The sequence below is a fragment of the Schistocerca gregaria genome, chromosome 3, assembly GCF_023897955.1.
Source record: "Schistocerca gregaria isolate iqSchGreg1 chromosome 3, iqSchGreg1.2, whole genome shotgun sequence".
Classification (NCBI taxonomy): domain Eukaryota; kingdom Metazoa; phylum Arthropoda; class Insecta; order Orthoptera; family Acrididae; genus Schistocerca; species Schistocerca gregaria.
Genome location: NC_064922.1, coordinates 534,824,449 through 534,843,731, shown reverse-complemented (window position 1 = coordinate 534,843,731; position 19,283 = coordinate 534,824,449). Strand labels below are relative to the sequence as shown.

General features: G+C 44.9%; 1 protein-coding gene across 1 annotated transcript in view; it reads right to left on the bottom strand.

Annotated features, from left to right (window-relative positions):
* LOC126356261 (protein RER1) overlaps window positions 1-16,797 on the bottom strand; it is a 67,830-nt gene extending 51,033 nt beyond the window's left edge. Inside the window, exons 1-2 of the mRNA XM_050007102.1 lie at window positions 16,572-16,797; window positions 16,239-16,366 (exon numbers count right to left, since the gene is read on the bottom strand). Coding sequence (XP_049863059.1) covers window positions 16,239-16,310 — 72 coding nt within the window. The 5' untranslated portion in view covers window positions 16,311-16,366; window positions 16,572-16,797. The remainder of the gene's footprint in view (window positions 1-16,238; window positions 16,367-16,571) is intronic.
* Window positions 16,798-19,283: the final 2,486 nt, after the last annotated feature.

Sequence of the window (19,283 nt, the reverse complement as noted above, 5' to 3'; positions counted from 1 at the left end):
ACAAACAAGGTGGCAAGGATGTGATGTTGCCAGGTCGTGTCGTAAGCTTTAAGCAAGTTAAAAAAGATGGCAACCAGGTATTGGCGTCTGGAAAAGGCTGATCCGATCGCAGACTCGAGGGACACAAGATTATCAATGGTACAGAGACCCTGGCAGAAGCCACCCTCACATGGAGCCAGTAGGCCACATGACTCCAGGACCCAACACAACCGTCGACACACCATACATTCCAGCAGCTTACAAAGAAAGTTGGTGAGGCTGACGGGCTGGTAGGTATCTACATCAAGCGGGTTTTGACCAGGTTTGAGCATAGGAATGATGGTACTTTCCCACCATTGTGATGGAAAGATGCCATTGCACCAGATCCAGTTGAAGATGACAAGGAGATGTCGCTTGTAGTCAGATGAGAGATGTTTTATCATCTGATAGTGGATCTGATACGGCTCAGGAGCTGTTTCGGGGCAATGTGCAAGGGCGCTGAGCAGCTCCCACTCTGTAAATGGGGTGTTCTAGGGTTCACTGTGGAGACTTTCCTTTCTATCCACTGTTTGTGGGTGCGAAAGGCTGGGGAAAGTTCTCCGATGCAGAGGCTCGAGCATAGTGCTCAGCAAAGTGCTCGGCAATCGTATTTGAGTCGGAAGATAACATGCCATTGATGTCAATGTCAGGGACACCTGTTAGGTTGTCTGATCTTCGTCCAGACTTGGGAAGATGACGTATGGCACCCCAATTGTCAACACATACTTCTCCCAACACTCCTGTTTCTGTCGTTTTATAAACTGGTGAACGTGGGCATGGAGCCACTTAAAGGCTAATAGGTGTTCTCAGGAAGGGTACCACTTAAGTCACTATAGAGCTTGCTGACACTCTTTAATAGCCTCAGTGAATTCCAGCGACCACAAAGGAACTGTCTTTTGCGGGGGGCCACCCTAAAGAATGAGGGATTGCACTTTCTACCGCAGAAACAGATGTTGGAAAGGAAAGAAAAGTCGCCAAAGTGAACACTATAACACCCCATTTACAGAGTGGGAGCTGCTTAGCGCCCTTGCACATTGTACCGCAGGAACATATTAGATATCTTGGCGACAAACAGACCTGATCTTTTTAAGGAAGTTAATCTATAGAAGGTATTAGCGACCATAATACGTCGCTGTGGCTTCTACATCAGTGGAAGTTGCAAAAACCAAAGAAACAGCATAGAGTTTTCTTGTTTGGGAAAGCAAATAAAAGTGTAATTAATGAATATCTTTATAGTGAGTGCCAAGCATGCACCATGGGACACAAAGATATTGAGCATCTATGGTTGGAATTTAAAGTTATTGCTCACCATGTGCTAAAGAAGTATGTGCCTAGCAAAAGTATAGTGGAGAGAAAGGATCCAACTTGATACAACAAACATATTAGGAAGTTGCTGAGAAAGCAGAGAATTTTGCACAGTCATTTTAAACGTAGTCACTGCCCCGCTGCCAACAGAAATTATGTGAAATGAAAGCAGCTGTCAGAAGGACAAAGAGATTATTTTACGAATTTGAAAGCAATATTTTATCTGCAGATTCTAAAAGTAACTCCAAAAAATTTTGGTTGTACGTAAAATCTATGAACGCTACAAATGTTTCAACACCTTCTCTTGCTGACAGTTGGGTAACGTAACTGATGATGATAAACAGATGGCCGAAATTCTAAACCTAGCTTTCAAAAACTCTTATGGTAGAGGACTGCAGCACCATTCCCCCTTTCAGTTATCGAACAAATCAAAGGATGGCTGACAATGTTTAGTGTATCTGGGATTGTAAAACAGTTAAGATCCTTAGACGCCAGGAAGGCATCTGGCCCAGATGGTATGCCCGTAAGATTTTATGTTGACTATGCTACAAATATAGCGCCATTCTTATCCATCATCTATCAGAGATCATCGCAACAGCGGAAAGTTCCACGGGACTGGAAGAAGGCCCAGGTCATAGCAATCTATAAAAAGGGTAGAAAATAGGATGCACATAATTACCAGCCAATTTCACTGACATCAATTTGTTGTAGAATCATGGAACATAGTTCGTGTTCAGACATAATGACCTTTCTAGATTGAGAAGCTCATCTGCAGAAACCAGCATGGTTTTAGGAAACAGTGGCCATGTGAGACATAGCTGGCCCTCTTTGTGCACGATATACAACAAGCTCTAGATACCGGCTCCCAGGTTGATGCCATATTTCTTGACTTTCAAAAGATGTCCGACTCAGTTCCGCACAGTCATTTGTTACAAAAAGTGTGTTCTTACGGTCTATCTGATAACATATGCGGTTGGATAGGAAGTTTTCTAACAGACAGGGAGCAGTATGCTGTCCTGAACGGGTGACAAACAGAAACAAGTGTAACATCAGGTGTGCCCCAGGGTAACAGCTCTGCTTTTTACGATTTACATAAACGATCTGGGTGATGGTATTGACAGCAGCATTAGACTGTTTGTCAATGGTTCTGTAGTCTACAGGAAAGTAGTACAATGTGAAAGTTGTGAACAAATCAATGAGGACTTGCAGTAAATAAATGTGTGGTGTTGACTGGCAGTTATCTCTCACTATTAGAAAGTGTAACCTACTGTGTGTAACAAGGTGAAAATCCCCATTAATGTACGATCACAAAATAGATGCCCAATCTTTGGAAGTGGTAACGTCCGTCAAGTATCTGGGTGTGACAGTTCAAAGTGATCTCAAATGGAATGATCAGATTACACAGGTAACGGGTAAGGAACTCTAGACTGCGCTTTATTGGTAGAATCATGAAGCGATGCAGTCCTCCAACAAGGGAAATAGCTTACAATATGTTAGCAAGTCCAGTCTGAGTATTGTTCATCTGTATGGGACCCTTACCAGTTGGGTCTGATTCAAGAGATTGAGAAGGTCCAAAGATCGGCATGATTCGTGAATGGTACATTTAGCCATTGCGAGAGCGTTTCAAATCTCAAAGAAAGTTTGAAGTGGGACACACTTGCAGACAGACGGCGTGCTAAACAGAAGGGGCTGCTCACTAAATTCCGAAATACAATCTTCACTGAGGATGTAGAGCATATATTACTACCACCAACTTTCAAATTGCACAATGACCACCATTAAAAGATAAGGGAAATAAGAGCTCATACTGAGGCATTCAGACAGTCTTTTTCTGTCGCACGATCCACAAGTGGAACAGAGGGACGGAAATATGACTGGCGCGAATTGTGCCCTCCACCACACAGCTTGGTGGCTAGTGGAGAACATATGTAGATGTAGAAACGATCGTTGTAGTGACCTGCTCAATGGCACTATGTGGGGGAGATTCAGCAGCAACAGCAGAGGTAAAGGCTTAACAGTCTGCCTTGTTTAAAGCCCATCTGGGTAGTCATCCATTGGCACGACGCCAGGGGAGTGACATGAAAATAGGGACGTGGTCGCTACCGTACAGGTCATGTGCTTTCCAGTGGATGGATGGGACAAGACCAGACATGCTAACCGGGAGATCAATGGTCAAACATTTGCCATACTGAAATGTGTGGGGGTACCTGTATTTAAGAGGCAGAGGTCAAGTTGTGACAGTAAATTTTTGACCTCCCTACTTTGTCCAGTAAACATAGTGCCACCCCACAAGGGGTTATGCGCATTAGAATATCCCAAAAGTAGTAAAGGTTTATGGAGTTGATCAATCAGTGCAACCAATATGTTCAGGGGTACTGCACCATCTGGAGGAAGATATACATTGCAGACAGCTATTTCCTGCTCCATCCTTAGTCTGACAGCCACAGCTTCAAATGGGGTTTGAAGGGGCAGAGGTCCACTACATACTGAGAACAGGACATAGATGCAAACTCCACCTGACACACTATTATAGTCACTATGGTCCCTGTAATATCCCTTATAGCCACAGAGGGCAGGGGTCCACATAGCAGGGAACCAGGTTTCCTGGAGGGTAATGCAAAAAGCGAGTGTAAAGTTTATCAGTTGCTGTAGCTCAGCCAGGTGGTGGAAAAAAAAACACCACTTCCACTGGAGGATTATGTAATCGTGAGACCAGGAAGGCATGAAACACTCAATGAGGCAGCCTACGCCTCAGAGTCATCTGCTACCACCAGATGAGTAGCTGTGCGATTGACATCCATTGTGTCCGAGGACCCAGCAAGCTCTAGGTCCTCAGGTTGGTTGGGTGTGGGATTGAAGGGACCAGACTGCTAAGGTCATCGGTCCCTTGTTCCACGATAAAATCACACGAAATAAAAACTGTCAGTCGTTAAAAACGGAGAACTGAGACAAGGGACGACACAATACAAGAAAGACAAAGACCAGACAAACGGAACTAAAATCACACCGAGTGTGAAGGTGGGTGGCCGACCATGAAAATAAGGAAAAGCCAACCACCAAATGACATTAAAACCCACAGTTTAAAACCACAGGCCAAAGGCCCAAGTCAATACAGGAAATAAAAGGACAAACACTCAAATCCTACGATAAAAACCCCCTGCCCAAATAAAACTCAACACGAGGTCCGCCATAGCAACGTCATCACATAAAAGGGCAGGGAGGGTATCAGGCAGTGCAAACGCCTGCCTGAGTCCTGTTAAAAGCGGGCAGTCCACCAAAATGTGGACCACTGTCAGAGCTGCCCCGCAGCGACATAGCGGTGGGTCCTCCCGGCGCAACAAATGGCCGTGCGTCAGCCACGTGTGGCCAACGCGCAGCCGGCAGAGGACGACAGAGTCCTTCCGAGAGGCCCGCATGGAGGAGCGCCACACACCGGTCGTCTCCTTCACTGCCCGAAGTTTGTTGGGCGTGGGCAGGGTGCGCCACTCGATACCCCAGGCACCAAGCACTTTCTGGCGCAGAAGCGACAGGAGATCACACTCCATAAGGCCGAGCTCCAGAGCCGGCGAACTCACTGCCTGTTTAGCCAGCGTGTCAACCCGCTCATTGCCCGGGATGCCGACATGACCTGGGGTCCAAACAAAGACCACGGAGCGGCCGCAACGGGCAACAGCATGGAGCGACTCGTGGATGGCCATCACCAGACGGGAACGAGGAAAGCACTGGTCAAGAGCTCGTAAACCACTCAGGGAGTCACTACAGATGACAAAGGACTCACCTGAGCGGGAGCGGATATACTCTAGGGCACGATAGATGGCAACCAACTCGGCAGTGTATACACTGTTCCCGGGTGCCAGCGACCGTTGCTCACAATGATCCTCTAGAGTAAGAGCGTAACCAGTGCGACCAGAGACCATCAAACCGTCGGTATAGGCCACGGCAGATCCGGGAAACTCGGCAAGGAGAGAAACAAAGCGGCGGCGGAGGGCCGGAGGAGGGACCGAGTCTTTCGGACCCTGTGCCAAATCCAGCCTGATGCATGGTCGGCGCACACACCAAGGGGGCAGACGGAGATTGGCCCGGAAAACAGGCGGGAGAGGAAAAAACTCAATCCCACACAGTAGAGCCCGGATGCGAACCGCGATCGTACACCCTGACCGGGGCCGCCTGTCTGGAAGATGGACGATCGAGTGCGGGAACAGGAGACGGTAGTTGGGATGCCCTGGCAAGCTACAAACATGGGCAGCATAAGCGGCCAGAAGTCGGTCGCGCCGGATCCGCAATGGAGGAACACCAGCCTCCACAAGTAAGCTGTCAACAGGGCTTGTCCGATATGCTCCTGTGGCGAGTCGGATCCCGCAGTGATGGATGGGATCCAGCAATTGCAATGCTGATGGCCATAAGCCACACACCCATAATCAAGGCGGGACTGGATCAGCGCTTGATACAGCCGGAGAAGGGTGGACCGATCGGCACCCCATCCGGTGTGGCTAAGGCAACGGAGAGCGTTTAAATGCCGCCAGCATGTTTAAGCTGCCTAATATGAGGCAGCCAAGTCAACCGGGCATCAAATACCAGTCCCAAGAACCAATGCGTCTCTACCACAGCAAGAGGTTCACCGTCAAGGTAAAGGCGTGGCTCAGGGTGAACCGTGCGACGCCGGCAGAAATGCATGACGCAGGTCTTAGCGGCCGAAAACTGGAAGCCGTGCGATATAGCCCATGACTGCGCCTTGCGGACAGCGCCCTGCAGCTGGCGCTCAGCAACTGCAATGCCAGCGGAGCTGTAGTAGAGGCAGAAGTCGTCTGCATACAACGAAACTGCGACGGACGATCCCACTGCCTCAGCGAGCCCATTGATCGCAATTAAAAACAGGGAGACACTGAGGACAGACCCCTGTGGGACCCCGTTCTCCTAGACCCGGGAGGAACTATGGGACGCAGCAACTTGTACGCGGAAGGAACGAGACGACAGAAAATTCTGAATAAAAATCGGGAGCGGGCCCCTAAGACCCCACCCATGAAGTGTGGCCAGGATGTGATATCGCCAAGTCGTATCGTACGCCTTCCGCATGTCGAAGAAGACGGCAACCAGATGTTGGCGGCGTGCAAAGGCTGTACGGATGGCAGACTCTAGGGAGACCAGATTATCGACGGCAGAGCGGCCTTCACGGAACCCACCCTGAGACGGAGCCAGAAGGCCTCGAGACTCGAGGAGCCAACTCAACCTCCGGCTCACCATACGTTCTAGCAACTTGCAAAGAACGTTGGTGAGGCTTATGGGGCGGTAGCTGTCCACCTCCAGCGGGTTCTTGCCAGGTTTCAACACGGGGAGGACGATGCTTTCTCGCCATTACGACGGGAACACACCCTCAACCCAGATGCGGTTGAAAACATCTAGGAGGCGTCGCTGGCAATTCACAGAGAGGTGTTTCACCATCTGGCTGTGGATGCGGTCTGGCCCAGGAGCCGTATCAGGGCAAGCAGATAGTGCACTCTGGAATTCCCAGTCGCTGAAAGGAGCATTGTACGACTCCGCGTGGCGCGTGTGAAAGGAAAGCCTCCAACTTTCCAACCGCTCTTTCCGGGAGCGGAAGGCCAGTGGGTAATTCGTAGATGCGGAACACTGAGCAAAATGCGCTGCTAACCGGTCCGCAATCGTGTCGGAGTCAGGACACACCACTCCATTCAGCGAAAGCCCAGGGACAGAGACAGGCGGCCGATAGCCATGGAGTCGCCTAATCTTAGCCCAAACCTGCGATGCAGAGGTACGGACGCCAATGGTGGAAACATACTGTTCCCAGCACTCCTGCTTCCGTTGGCGAATAAGGCGTCGGGCACGGGCACGGAGCTGTTTAAAAACGATGAGGTTCTCCAAGGGCGGGTGCCGCTTATGGCGTTGAAGAGCCCGCCGGCGATCTCTAATCGCCTCTGCGATCTCGGGCGCCCACCAAGGCACAGTCCTCCGCCGAGAGGACCCGGATGAACAGGGAATCGCAGATGCCGCCGCAGAAACGATGCCGGTAGTGACCGACTGAACCACCGCATCAATGGTGTCATGGGAAGGAGGTGCGATAGTGGCGAGAGAGGAGAACAAGCCCCAATCAGCCTTATTCAGAGCCCATCTGGAGGGGCGTTCAGAAGAGTGACGCTGTGGTAGTGACAGAAAGATGGGGAAATGGGCACTACCACATAAGTCGTCATGGACACTCCAGTGGATGGATGGTGAAAGTCCGGGGCTGCAGATAGAAAGGTCGATGGCCGAAAATGTGCCATGGCCTACGCTGAAATGTGTCGGCTCTCCCGTGTTTAAGAGGCAGAGGTCAAGCTGCGAGAGAAGAGTCTCGACATCTCTACCCCGGCCAGTAATCGCGGCGCTACCCCACAGGGGGTTATGGGCGTTAAGGTCGCCCAGTAACACAAAAGGAGGAGGCAGTTGTGCTATCAATGCAGCCAACACATGACGCGAGACAACACCATCTGGCGGAAGATACAAACTGCAGACAGTAATAGGCTGAGGCGTCCACATCCTTACAGCGACAGCCTCTAAAGGTGTATGAAGAGGTACACATTCGCTGTAGACAGAGTTAAGGATGTAGACGCAGACTCCACCAGATACCCTCTCATAAGCTGCCCGGTTCTTGTAATAACCCCGATACCCACGTAGGGCAGGGGTCCGCATTGCCGGAAACCAAGTTTCCTGTAGGGTAATGCAGAAGAAAGGGTGACTGCTGACGAGTTGGCGAAGCTCAGCAAGGTGGTGGAAAAAAGCGCTGCAGTTCCACTGGAGTATCGCTTTGTCCATGTCCGAAAAAGGCGTGAAGGGGCCGAGGAGGCAGATCACGCCACTGGGTTACCTGCTGCCACCGATGGAGGACCAGTACAATCTGCTTCCATGGTGTCCGAGGGTCCGGCGAGATCCAGGTCCTTAGCGGACGCCCGGATCTCCACCTTATCCTCGGACGCAGAGCCTGTAGGGAGCAGTGGGGTGGATGCCACCGCGCGTTCCTTGGCCTTAGAGGTCTTCTTCTTCGTCTTGTCTCTCTGGTCCTTGGGTTTCATTGGCTGGGAGGGCTCCAGCGAGTCAGTCTCCGGGACGGAGGAGGAGCGGGAAGCCCTGCGACCAGCCGCTGGTCTGCTTTTCTTCCATTGGCTGACATCACCCTTCCCAGAGGCGGAAACCTGGGAAGGAAGGGACCCAAGGGACCCTTTCCGTGCTATTCGAGCCGGGGAAGTTTGAGGCTTCCCCAGCTTAGAAGTGGGGACTGATGTCCCCGATGGTTGGGGGGTTGCTGCTCCTGAGGCAGGTAGTGCAGGAGCAGCAGGGAGTGAAGTGCCCCCCACCATCAAGGGGGCAGGTGTAGCATTCCGGCTCTGAGAGGTGGCAGTCTGAGGGAGAGCTAATGGGGCCATAACAGTAGTAGCCGCGGCGTAAGAGGCAGTCATTCAAACAGGATGCCTTGGTTCTTGGGGGTCTTTTGCTTTTAAGGTTTCTCTCACTACTACTTAGGTTTGTCCAGCTGGGAGGGCTTCACTGATTCAGTGTCAGGGACTGAAGAGGACTGTGAAGCCCTAGGACCAGCTGCCTGCAGTTGATTCCGCCACTGGTGGGTGTCAGCTTTGCCACTGGTAGGAACCCGGGAAGGGAGTGACCCAAGGGATACTTTCCTGGCGAGAGGAGCCGCAGAAGACTTATGGTTCTACGGCTGAGAAGTGGGGACTGATGTACGTCCCTAATGGCTGGTGTGTCAGGCGGGTGTTGCTATGAAGTAGGTTGTGCAGAAGCAACAGGGAGGGAGGTGCCCCCCACCATCACGGGGGCAGCTGGAGTCTGACGGCTCAGAGCCAGCTGTACGAGGCAGAACGGAAGATGGTAGAATTGTTGTCATAGCAGCAGCATAAGGTGACGTCATATGCACAAGATGTAGCCTCTGATATTTTCTGTTAGCCTCAGTGTAGGCCAGTTGGTCCAAGGTCTTGTATTCCATTATTTTTCTTTCTGGAGAATCTTGCAGTCTAGCAAGCAAATGGTGCTCTCCGTAGCTGACACAGATGGGAGGTGGGGCACAGGGAGTATTGAGAATTGAAGCATATCCGCAATCCCGACAGGAGACATTGGAAGTACAGCGGGTAGACGTATGGTCGAACTTCCAGCACTTAAAAGCACCGCATTAGGGGAGGGATATGGAGGGATACATGGCTCTACATTACAGTGGTAGACCATCACCCCGACCTTCTCAGGTAATGTGTCACTGTCGAAGGCCAAGATGAATGCACCAGTAATAACCTGGTTATCCTCGGACCCCAGTGGACGCACCAGACGAAATGGACACCAGGCCGCTGTAAATTGGCGCACAGCTCATTGTCAGACTGCAAAAGAGGGTCCCTGTGAAATATGATACCCTAGACCATATTTGAGCTCTTATTGGGCATGATGGAAACGAAAACATTCCCAGTTTGTCATGGGCGAGAAGTGCCCATGGCTGGGCAGAGGATGGTGTTTTGATAAAGACTGACCCGGACCGCATTTTGGACGAGCCCTCTACCTCCCCAAACTAGTAATAATAAAAAAAAACACTGCCATCCTTAGCCTGGCATGATTTAGGGTCGTATCTCTTAGCATTGAAGTTAGAGACTTTCTTTGGGATTGGAATTATTATAGTCTTCTTGAAGTCTAAGGGTATTTCACCTGCCTCATATCTTGCTTACCAAATAATAGTTTTTTCAGGGCTGGCTCTCCCAAGACTATCAGTAGTTCTAATGGAATGTTGTCAACTCCCAGTGCCTTTTTTACTTAGGTCTTTCAGTGATCTGTCAAATTCTTCATGCAGTATCATATCTCCCATTTCATCTACATCCTCTCCCATTTCCATGATATTGCCCTCACATACATTGCCCTTGTATAGCCCCTCTATATACTCCTTCCATCTTTCTGCTTTCCCTTCTTTGCTTAGGAGCTCTTGGTATTGTCTTTGTCTTTTCTCCAAAGGTCTCTCTGATTTTCCTGCAGGCAGTCTATTTTACCCTTAGTTATGTATGCCTCTAAATCCTTACATTTGTCCTCTAGCCATACCTGCTTAGCCATTTTGCAGTTCCTGTCAATCTCATTTTTGAGATGTTTGTATTCCTTTTTGCCTGCATCATTTACTGCGTTTTTATATTTTCTCCTTTCATCAATTAAATTCAGTATCTCTTCTGTTACCCAAGGATTTCTACTAGCTCTTGCCTTTTTACCTACTTGACCCCCTTCTGCCTTCACTATTCCATCTCTCAAAGTTACCCATTCTTTTTCCATTGTATTTCTTTCCCCTGTCAGTCGATCCCTAATGCTCTTTCTGAAACGCTCTAAAACCTCTAGTTCTTTGAGTTTATACAGGCCCCATGTCCTTAAATTCCCATGTTTTTGCAGCTTCTTCAGTTTTAATCTACAGATCATAACTAATAGATTGTTGTCAGAGTCCACACCTGCCCCTAGAAATTACAATTTAGAACCTGGTTCTTAAATCTCTGTCTTACCATGATATAATCTATCTGAAATCTTCCAGTGTCTCCAGGCTTCTTCCAGATATACAATGTCCTTTCATGATTTTCAAACCAAGTGTTAGCTATGATTAAGTTCTGCTCTGTACACAAAAACTCTACCAGGTGGCTTCCTCTTTTATTCCTTACCCTCAGTCCATATTCACCTACTACTTTTCCTTCTCTTCCTTTTACTACTATCGGATTCCAATGCCCATGACTTAAATTTTTGTCTCCCTTCACTATCTAAATTTCTTTTATCACATCACAGATTTCTTCAATCTCTTCATCATCTGCAGAGCTAGTTGAAATATAAAATCCCACTACTGTGGTAGGTGTCGGCTTTGTGTCTGTCTTGGCTACAATAATGCGTTAACTATGCTGTTCATAGTTGCTTAACTGTGCTCCTATTTTTCTTATTCACTATTAAACCTACTCCCGAAATACCCCTATTTGATATTGTGTTTATAATCCTGTTTTCACCTGATCATGTGTTGTTCCTTTTTCCGCCAAACTTCAAAAATTCCCACCATATCTAAGTTTAACTTATCCATTTCCCTTTTTAAATTTTCTAACATGCCTGCCCGATTAAGGGCTCTGACATTCCATACTCCGATCCGTAGAATGACAGTTTTCTTTCTCCTGATAATGTCCTCCTGCATAGTCCCCACCAACAGATCCGAATGGGAGACAATTTTATCTCTGGAATATTTCACCCAAGAGGACACTATCATCATTTAACCATACAGTAAAGCTGCATGCCCTCGGGGAAAATTACGGCTGTAATTTCCCCTTGCTTTCAGCAATTCAGAGTACAAGGACAGCAAGGCTGTTTTGGTTTATGTTACAAGGCCAGATCAGTCAATCATCCAGACTGTTGCCCCTGCAACTACTGAAAAGGCTGCTGCCCCTCTTCAGGAACCACACGTTTGTCTGGCCTCTCAACAGACACCCCTCCATTGTGGTTGCACCTATGGTACTGCTATCTGTATCGCTGAAGCACGCTAGCCTCCACCAACAGCAAGGTCCACGATTCAGGGGGGCGGGAGGGGAGGGGGGTCGACCTAGAAGATAAAACTGAGTTATAGTACAGCCTAGAAGATAAAGTTTTTAATTTTTATAAAGCCATTTTGCATAAAGTTGTTTATTACAAATGTTATGTAGGCAACACTTTGTTGTTTGTTGATAGTTCCAAGGAAGATTCAGAAGAAATAGCGAAAAAGGTTAATGATGCCCACACAAAAATTGAGTTCACTGTGCAGCATGAAACTGACGGCAATTTGAACATTTATAGGCAGGACAATAAGCATGCTTTTACAACTTACAGGAGACCGACAACAACCAATGCTGTAATTCCCAATGATTCATGTCTTCCACAAGCTTGTAAAGAGGCTGATTTTGACAGCTTAGTACATAGGGCAGTCCATGTGTCAATGAGCAGAAAGGGTCAAGGACTGAACTAAACATCCAGAAAAGATAGCGGTCAACATTTACATAGCAGTTAATGTCAATAGATTGCTGTGTAAAAGTAATAAGAATGGAAGGACCAAACAAAGAAAATATGAAGGTAGTCACTAAGCCATACAAACAGTCTTCCAAAACTTGATTTTTTGTAAGTTGGTTGGTTGATTGATATGGGGAAAGGGACCAAGCAGTGATCTCAGTTGTCCTATCAGATTAAGGAAGGATGGCTAAGAAAGTCAGTTGTGCCCTTTCAAAGGAACCATCCCTGCATTTGCCTGAAGTGATTTAGGAAAATCCCGGGAAACCTAATTCAGGACGGCTGGAAACGAGTTTGAACCGTAACCCCACCGAATGCGAGTCCATTGTGCTAACCACTGCGCCACCTCAGTTGGCGAATTTTTTGAACTTCATGGTACTGAAACTGCATTTCAGACAAATAATTTAGTGAGGTATGACTTAGTACGATGCCAGCAAAATGATAAGTTTGAAAGATCAGGAGTTTATAAAATACACTGCACTCCTGTGATTCAAAGTATATTGGAGAGATAGGAAGAACATTCTCTATCAGTTAGAAGGAAAATAAAGATGTATTCACTCTAGTACCTACACTCAATCACCCAATGCAAGCAATGTGTACGAAATGGGTCATCCTCCCTCATAAATTTAAGACAACTTAAAAATCCTGCACAAGAAAGGAAAGACAAAAATTTGACTTACTGGAATAATTAGAGCTTATCATTCATGGAAAGGAAGATAATATTCTCAAGGCACAAGTGAAATACATTGGAATGAGATTTCTTAAAGGCTTTGTAGAATTATTTTAAAGCATACATAACAAATCTGTAATATTTCTGTGACTAAATAGCTAAAAAGTGAAAATTTTACACAACAACACTCAAGACGCACCCTCAGGAACTAGGAAAGGTAGACAAAAGAACAGCATTATGGTTGACTCGTTCACTGTACTTACACAATAACCCTGCACAAGTGTTAGCCCACAACAACTCCCGGACACCTGAAGAAGCATTAACTTTACACTCGCCAGGCCCACAGCAGATCAGGACAACACAATCTGGTATGTGGTACAGTACTGAAGTTAACAGTTTTAATTTAAAACATGGACTCACAGTCCAATGTGTTTTTATTTTATGAATGTGACAAGCATGCTGGTATACTTTCTAGTATTTTGACCTCATGAACCAGGTTCGACAACCTGATCATGAGATCATTGTCTCTCAAAATGCAGTGTTGTGTGTAGGGGACAAAACGGATGAAGAGAGTTTAATGTTCTGTTGACAGCACCGCTTATGAAAGAATGGAAAGCAAACAGGCCATGCCCTTTTCAAAGGAACCATACTAGTATTTGTCAGGAGCGATTGATGTAAGTTGCGCAAATCCTAAATTTGGACAGCTTGGAGGGCATTTGAACCATTGTCATCCTGAATGTGAGCCCAGTGTGGTATCACTGTGCCACCTTGCACAGTACAATGGCTGAATGCTACCAGTTATGGCTACACAAAATTTCTACTGGAATTATTAGCGAGGGTCTATATCAAAGGAAAATCACACACATAATGAGAAGTGAGATAAATATGGAGAAAGGTAGACATTTTGCTGCACTTCAGATCAATAAGTTATTGCAAAGTTTATTTCATGTTCATCTTTGTTGTTTTCACAATTTAACAGACCATAGACTATACTACAGATCAGAGTCAATGAACCAAGATTTCAAGTCACTGTCACACACAAGCCCATTTCCACTCTGCACAACTAAGTTCAGAAGCCTACAGAGCCGGAAAAGATGACCACATAAACCATTAAAAATAAGTTATTAATCAAGCTGTCCAAAACTTATCTGAACAACTCATACCCTTTATAGTGTAATTTTTAGTTACAAGTAATGCGGGTCTTTTTCCTACTTCCAGTTGCAGCTATGAAAACAACTGATCTTTTCAAATTTTGGTGGGTTACTAAGCACCAATTTGTGACTGAATATTGTGCAGTTACAGTTACCATTCCCTGCTCTTAAAGAGGCAACTACAGGTTGGGAGTAGAGAAGGGGTGGATGCTCAGCCTTGTTTTATAGTGGAAATTTTGAGACGGTATAGCTCATCTATAGTGGAGACAGCACATTGTTAGTACGACCCATTATTGAGTACTGTTTAAATATTTAGGACCACCACCAGGTTGAATTGAAGAAAAACATTCAAGCAATTCAGAAGCATGTCACCAATAAGTTCACTCGGCATACAAGTATTATGGAGATGCTTCGCAAATTCAAATAGGAATCCTTGGAGACAAGATGACGTTTTGCGAGGCACTGTTACAGAAATTTAGAGAACTGGCAACTGAGGTTGACTTCAGGAAGATTTTAATGTTGCTTTGGTGGTAGTCTTCAGTCAAAGACAATGACTTATCAAATATTCCTCTTAACCTAAATATTGGACCTGAAAGCACATTCTAAAGATCAAGGTGTCAGAATGACACTACTGGCTGCTGTGTCATGTGATAGACCACTTTACATACACAGTACAATAAATTCTACAGACATTTGCTCAATAACACCTTTTGTATCACACTTATCAAAAATAATTATTATACTGAAGACATTCTAACTGAATGTGAGACAAAGCTATATCTACTAATGAAGAGAGAGAAAAAAAAATGCTGGGTATAAATGAACACCCATGCAGGACATGAAGAGTTAATATGCACATCTAGTCAATTCAGCACACTATGAACCAGTGCACGATATGTGGCTGGGTTAAAAAACCACCATATACTTGAACGTAGGGGAATAATAAACCTATATGAAGCAAGATGATTAACAGCAACATTGTTGTTTGTGTCACTTATGCACATACAAAGCAGTATCCACAAGTGCAAAATTGACAAAAACTCCATAGTCAACTAAGCTATCAAATGTAATCTCTGCAGTAGGATACACCATACAGGTAAAATCAGAGGTACCTTGACTGGATTGTCTAATAAAAGGAGACATTTGACAAGAAATAACTTTACCTTATGATATCGATATATCAGTTGTAAATTAGCACATATTCAAATGCATGCATCTCCATTTTCACACCATGTTCTTAGTAAGTCCCACTTTAAAGCAGACTAAAGTGAAAGCCCTACACCCACTACATAACACTACAGCTGAGTATCATATTTCACAATGAATTTTGAGCATCATACTATACAAACAATATGAATTCGTCTGTAAGATACACACAATGATCTGTACAGCACTTACACCTGACATGTAATGAAGACAAACACAATCACTATTTCAGTGTAGTTCTGTCCTATTCGTGCTAAAGTCAGCATAGCATTATCTTCTAAAATTAAGGCATAAGTAGCAATACACACACACACACACACACACACACACACACAAATATGTCCAAAATTAGTTTGGAATTTTACAATGAACTCCACCAAGCCACAGACCGAAAACTCAGTTTTGGAAGAAATTATGTTAAGGTTAGGGCAAAGTCTTATCGAATGTTGGTAGGTGAAATTTTCATTACGAGTTGGCAGACTTTTCCACACACAATTTCAGTGATAACTTGTTACCAACATCTTCACGATATATTACTTTGCTAGGTATTGGATCATTTACTTAATATTTTATTAAATTTCGTAGTTACAACATGCACATATCTCTGAGAAACAGTTGTACCAGTTAATTCGAGCGTTTGTATTTAGAGAATTGAGAAGTATAAATAAAAATTGTATTTCTGGTTTGAGATACAAACCTGGCTATAAGACCGCTTGTAACTACAAGCGAAAACTTAGTCAAACGTGCCAACAGTTACAGAAAAAACCATGTATATGCCTTTACATGAGCTCAGATAAGTACTTCATTTAAAACAGAAACGTAATGGCTGTAAACGTCAAAACATCAATAACAACGTTATGGAAACATACCTGTTGCAATCTTTTCCAAAACAAAACGACAACGTTGCCTTTGGAATTCGATACGGTGTCATCGCCCTGCATCGTGCTCAGATTTACCCCTCATCTACCTCCTCAGAACACAAAGTACAGCCTAATACCTGGAAACATCAGCAAAATAAGACACCTGTCACCACGCAAGTTATTGTCTACAGATGATTCGAGTAAATGTCCATGAAATTTATCGAGCATCATACATAAACAGGATTTTATATTATCTTCCTTTCTACAATTAATGTCATCGGGAACAAATTTCCCGTGACACACATGTTAAATATCACAAAGGACTTACTAAATCATACTCACTCTCAATCTCAGAGGACCGCTTCGCTGCGTATTTCATACGCTCGAGTATATTGCATGGATAACACGTAAACCACGTAAAAACTATTATCATTAACACATGTATATATCCTACATGTCACCGTATCCATACACTCCACGTCGATCAAAGATCACATACTTTCGATCAACACATTCTGAGATAGGAACAAGGAGGTTAGAATGCTCGCTTTTGATAGGAACAAGCCCATTCATGTCTGCAGTATAATAATCTCTGACTACGAAAGTTCTTTCCCGAATGCCAGAGGCAATTAAACCAAATACTAACAAGTACTGTATATTGTATTATTTTGTTCGTATGCGTTTCTGATATCGTCTAGATATGGTATACTGCTTGCATACGCGATGAAAAACCTGTTTATAAACTTTCCTATGAATTTGTTATTAAAGTAGCCATGTGTAAATGAAATGTGGATTTATTCATTCATTTAATCATTTCCTGTATATAATAAATAAATTGGACAAGTAACATTGCATTGAGCTGTGACCACACACTCAACAAAAGTATCGCCACATCTAGTGGCATACTGCAGTTGCATTTCTGTTACATGTATGCAATTTCAGTTTTTACTGGCGGAACTACAGAACGCAACTTTTGTCACGCAAAAAAAGGTCCGCTTGGGAGTAGTTTGTTGCCCACTTTCCTACCACCACTGCTCCCTGGCGACAATACAGTATTGCGAAACACAATCATTCTGCCGCAGTTATCGTGCAGTAACTGCTGCTACACTTCATTCGATTCCAGTGTGTTTTTACTTTATTTCTGAAAAAAATGTGAAAACAACGGTCTGCAGTATTGGAATTATGTTAACAATATATTTCCTGACTTTTATGTGTGTAATATAATGTTCCTTGCTTGTTATGTACCATGTATTCGACCTAGAAGTGCAAATGTTGCTGGTAGTAAATGTGTTTACTCATTATTACTTATTCAACTGTCTCGACTCTAATAGGTTATGGGCCCAGCGATGCATCAGGAATAAGTATATCCTCCTGAGACCTGATGTCCATTATAAAGGCCCGTCCACACGCAACGATCTGTCTGCGTAAATGTCTGCGCACAACACATGTGCGCAGAGAGATCGTTGCGTATACAGAGGATTTGCACCAAACTGAGGTGTGTGCAAACCTGGAAGTTGGAGTTGGAGGTTTGAGCGAAACCTCTCAAATCTGTGGGTTCAAACCATATCTACGCAGACAAGTTGGAGTGTGTGGACAGGAGATCGCCGCAAATCTGGAGAGAAACAGCTGTTTGCTCAGTCTAGTGTTTGTATTTGTGCGCACAGGGCAGTAAAATGGCTGTGTTCTCGACAGTTTGTAAGTGAATTCATTGAAATGTACAGAAACCACCCATGTTTGTGGAACATTAAAAGTAAAGAACATAGTGACCGATTTAAAAAAAAGACAGCAGCATACAATACTTTAATTGAAAAATTGCGGGCAGTTTACGCCTCGGCAAGCAGAGAAACGGTAATAAAAAAAATAATTTCGTTGTGAACTGGCGAAATTATTTGCGGATGGATGTCGAAACTTATAATTCTCTCTTAAAGCTTATAACCCCTCATATTATGAGAAAAAATACCTGTATGAGAAGGGCAATTTCTCCTCATGAACGGCTGGCGGTAACATTAAGATTCCTAGCAACAGGAAGGAGCTACAAAGATTTAGAATTTTCATCTGCAATATCGAAACAAGCATTGAGTGAAATAATACCCAACAGATGTGAAGCTATTTACGCTTTCCTGAAGGATGAGTTCATGAAGGCAAGTCAAGTAAATTAAGTCTGTCAGCGAATTGTTTACCGAAAAGAGTTATCCAAAGTTTAGAAATCTAGGTGATCTGGTGTAGGAGTAGATCAAGTATACCAGCCAACGTTATGGTATTTTGATCTGCTTGCCTTTCTTAGTGATCAAGAAACGCCAAGACCAAGCAGGAGTACAATTGAAGATGAAATTGGAGTGTCCATGTGCGAGGAAATGGAACACGAGGTAATGTAAAACAGAACTGGTTCGCCCTGCAACTCTCGCAGTAAATTTACGAGAGAAAACTGCTTTCGCTTTAGCAGCCACTGTCTACACCATTGTGACCGCTTTCTCTGTTTCCTGCGGTTGGTCTGAATGTTTTTTGCAACACACGTTGTGCACACATACCACAACAGAACTTCCTCCATTTCTATATTTCAAAATAACTGAATTAAATTTTGACGTTTACAGGGAGCGTAGTTGCTTGCCACTGATATTTCATTTCTACACCGACAGATGGCGGGCAAGTAGTAGATTGGTGTTTGTGTCATGTAAACACACCACATTTGCAGCGATCTTTTGCATGTGCACACATCTGCGCCGATGTCTGCGCAGAGAGATCGTTGAGCGTCGACCGGGCATAATGGACATCGAGTTTCCTGTCCTGCTGTCAAAGATTCTGCATTTTCCGTTGTAAACATCGAGGTAAAAATAATAGGAGTTCTCATGACGTCACAAACTTGAAGCCGACCGAAGTCAACATCCGCCATGTTAGCTACCCCAAAACATTCGCTTCTGGTAGTTTGATTCCGTGTAGTCGTGAAGTGTTTTGATGAAAAATGCCGACTTGCGTCACTTACTAGTGTACTAATGCTCCGATTCTAGTCTAAAGTTTAAACAAATCCCACTTCATTCGTAAGTGGACTTATTTAAG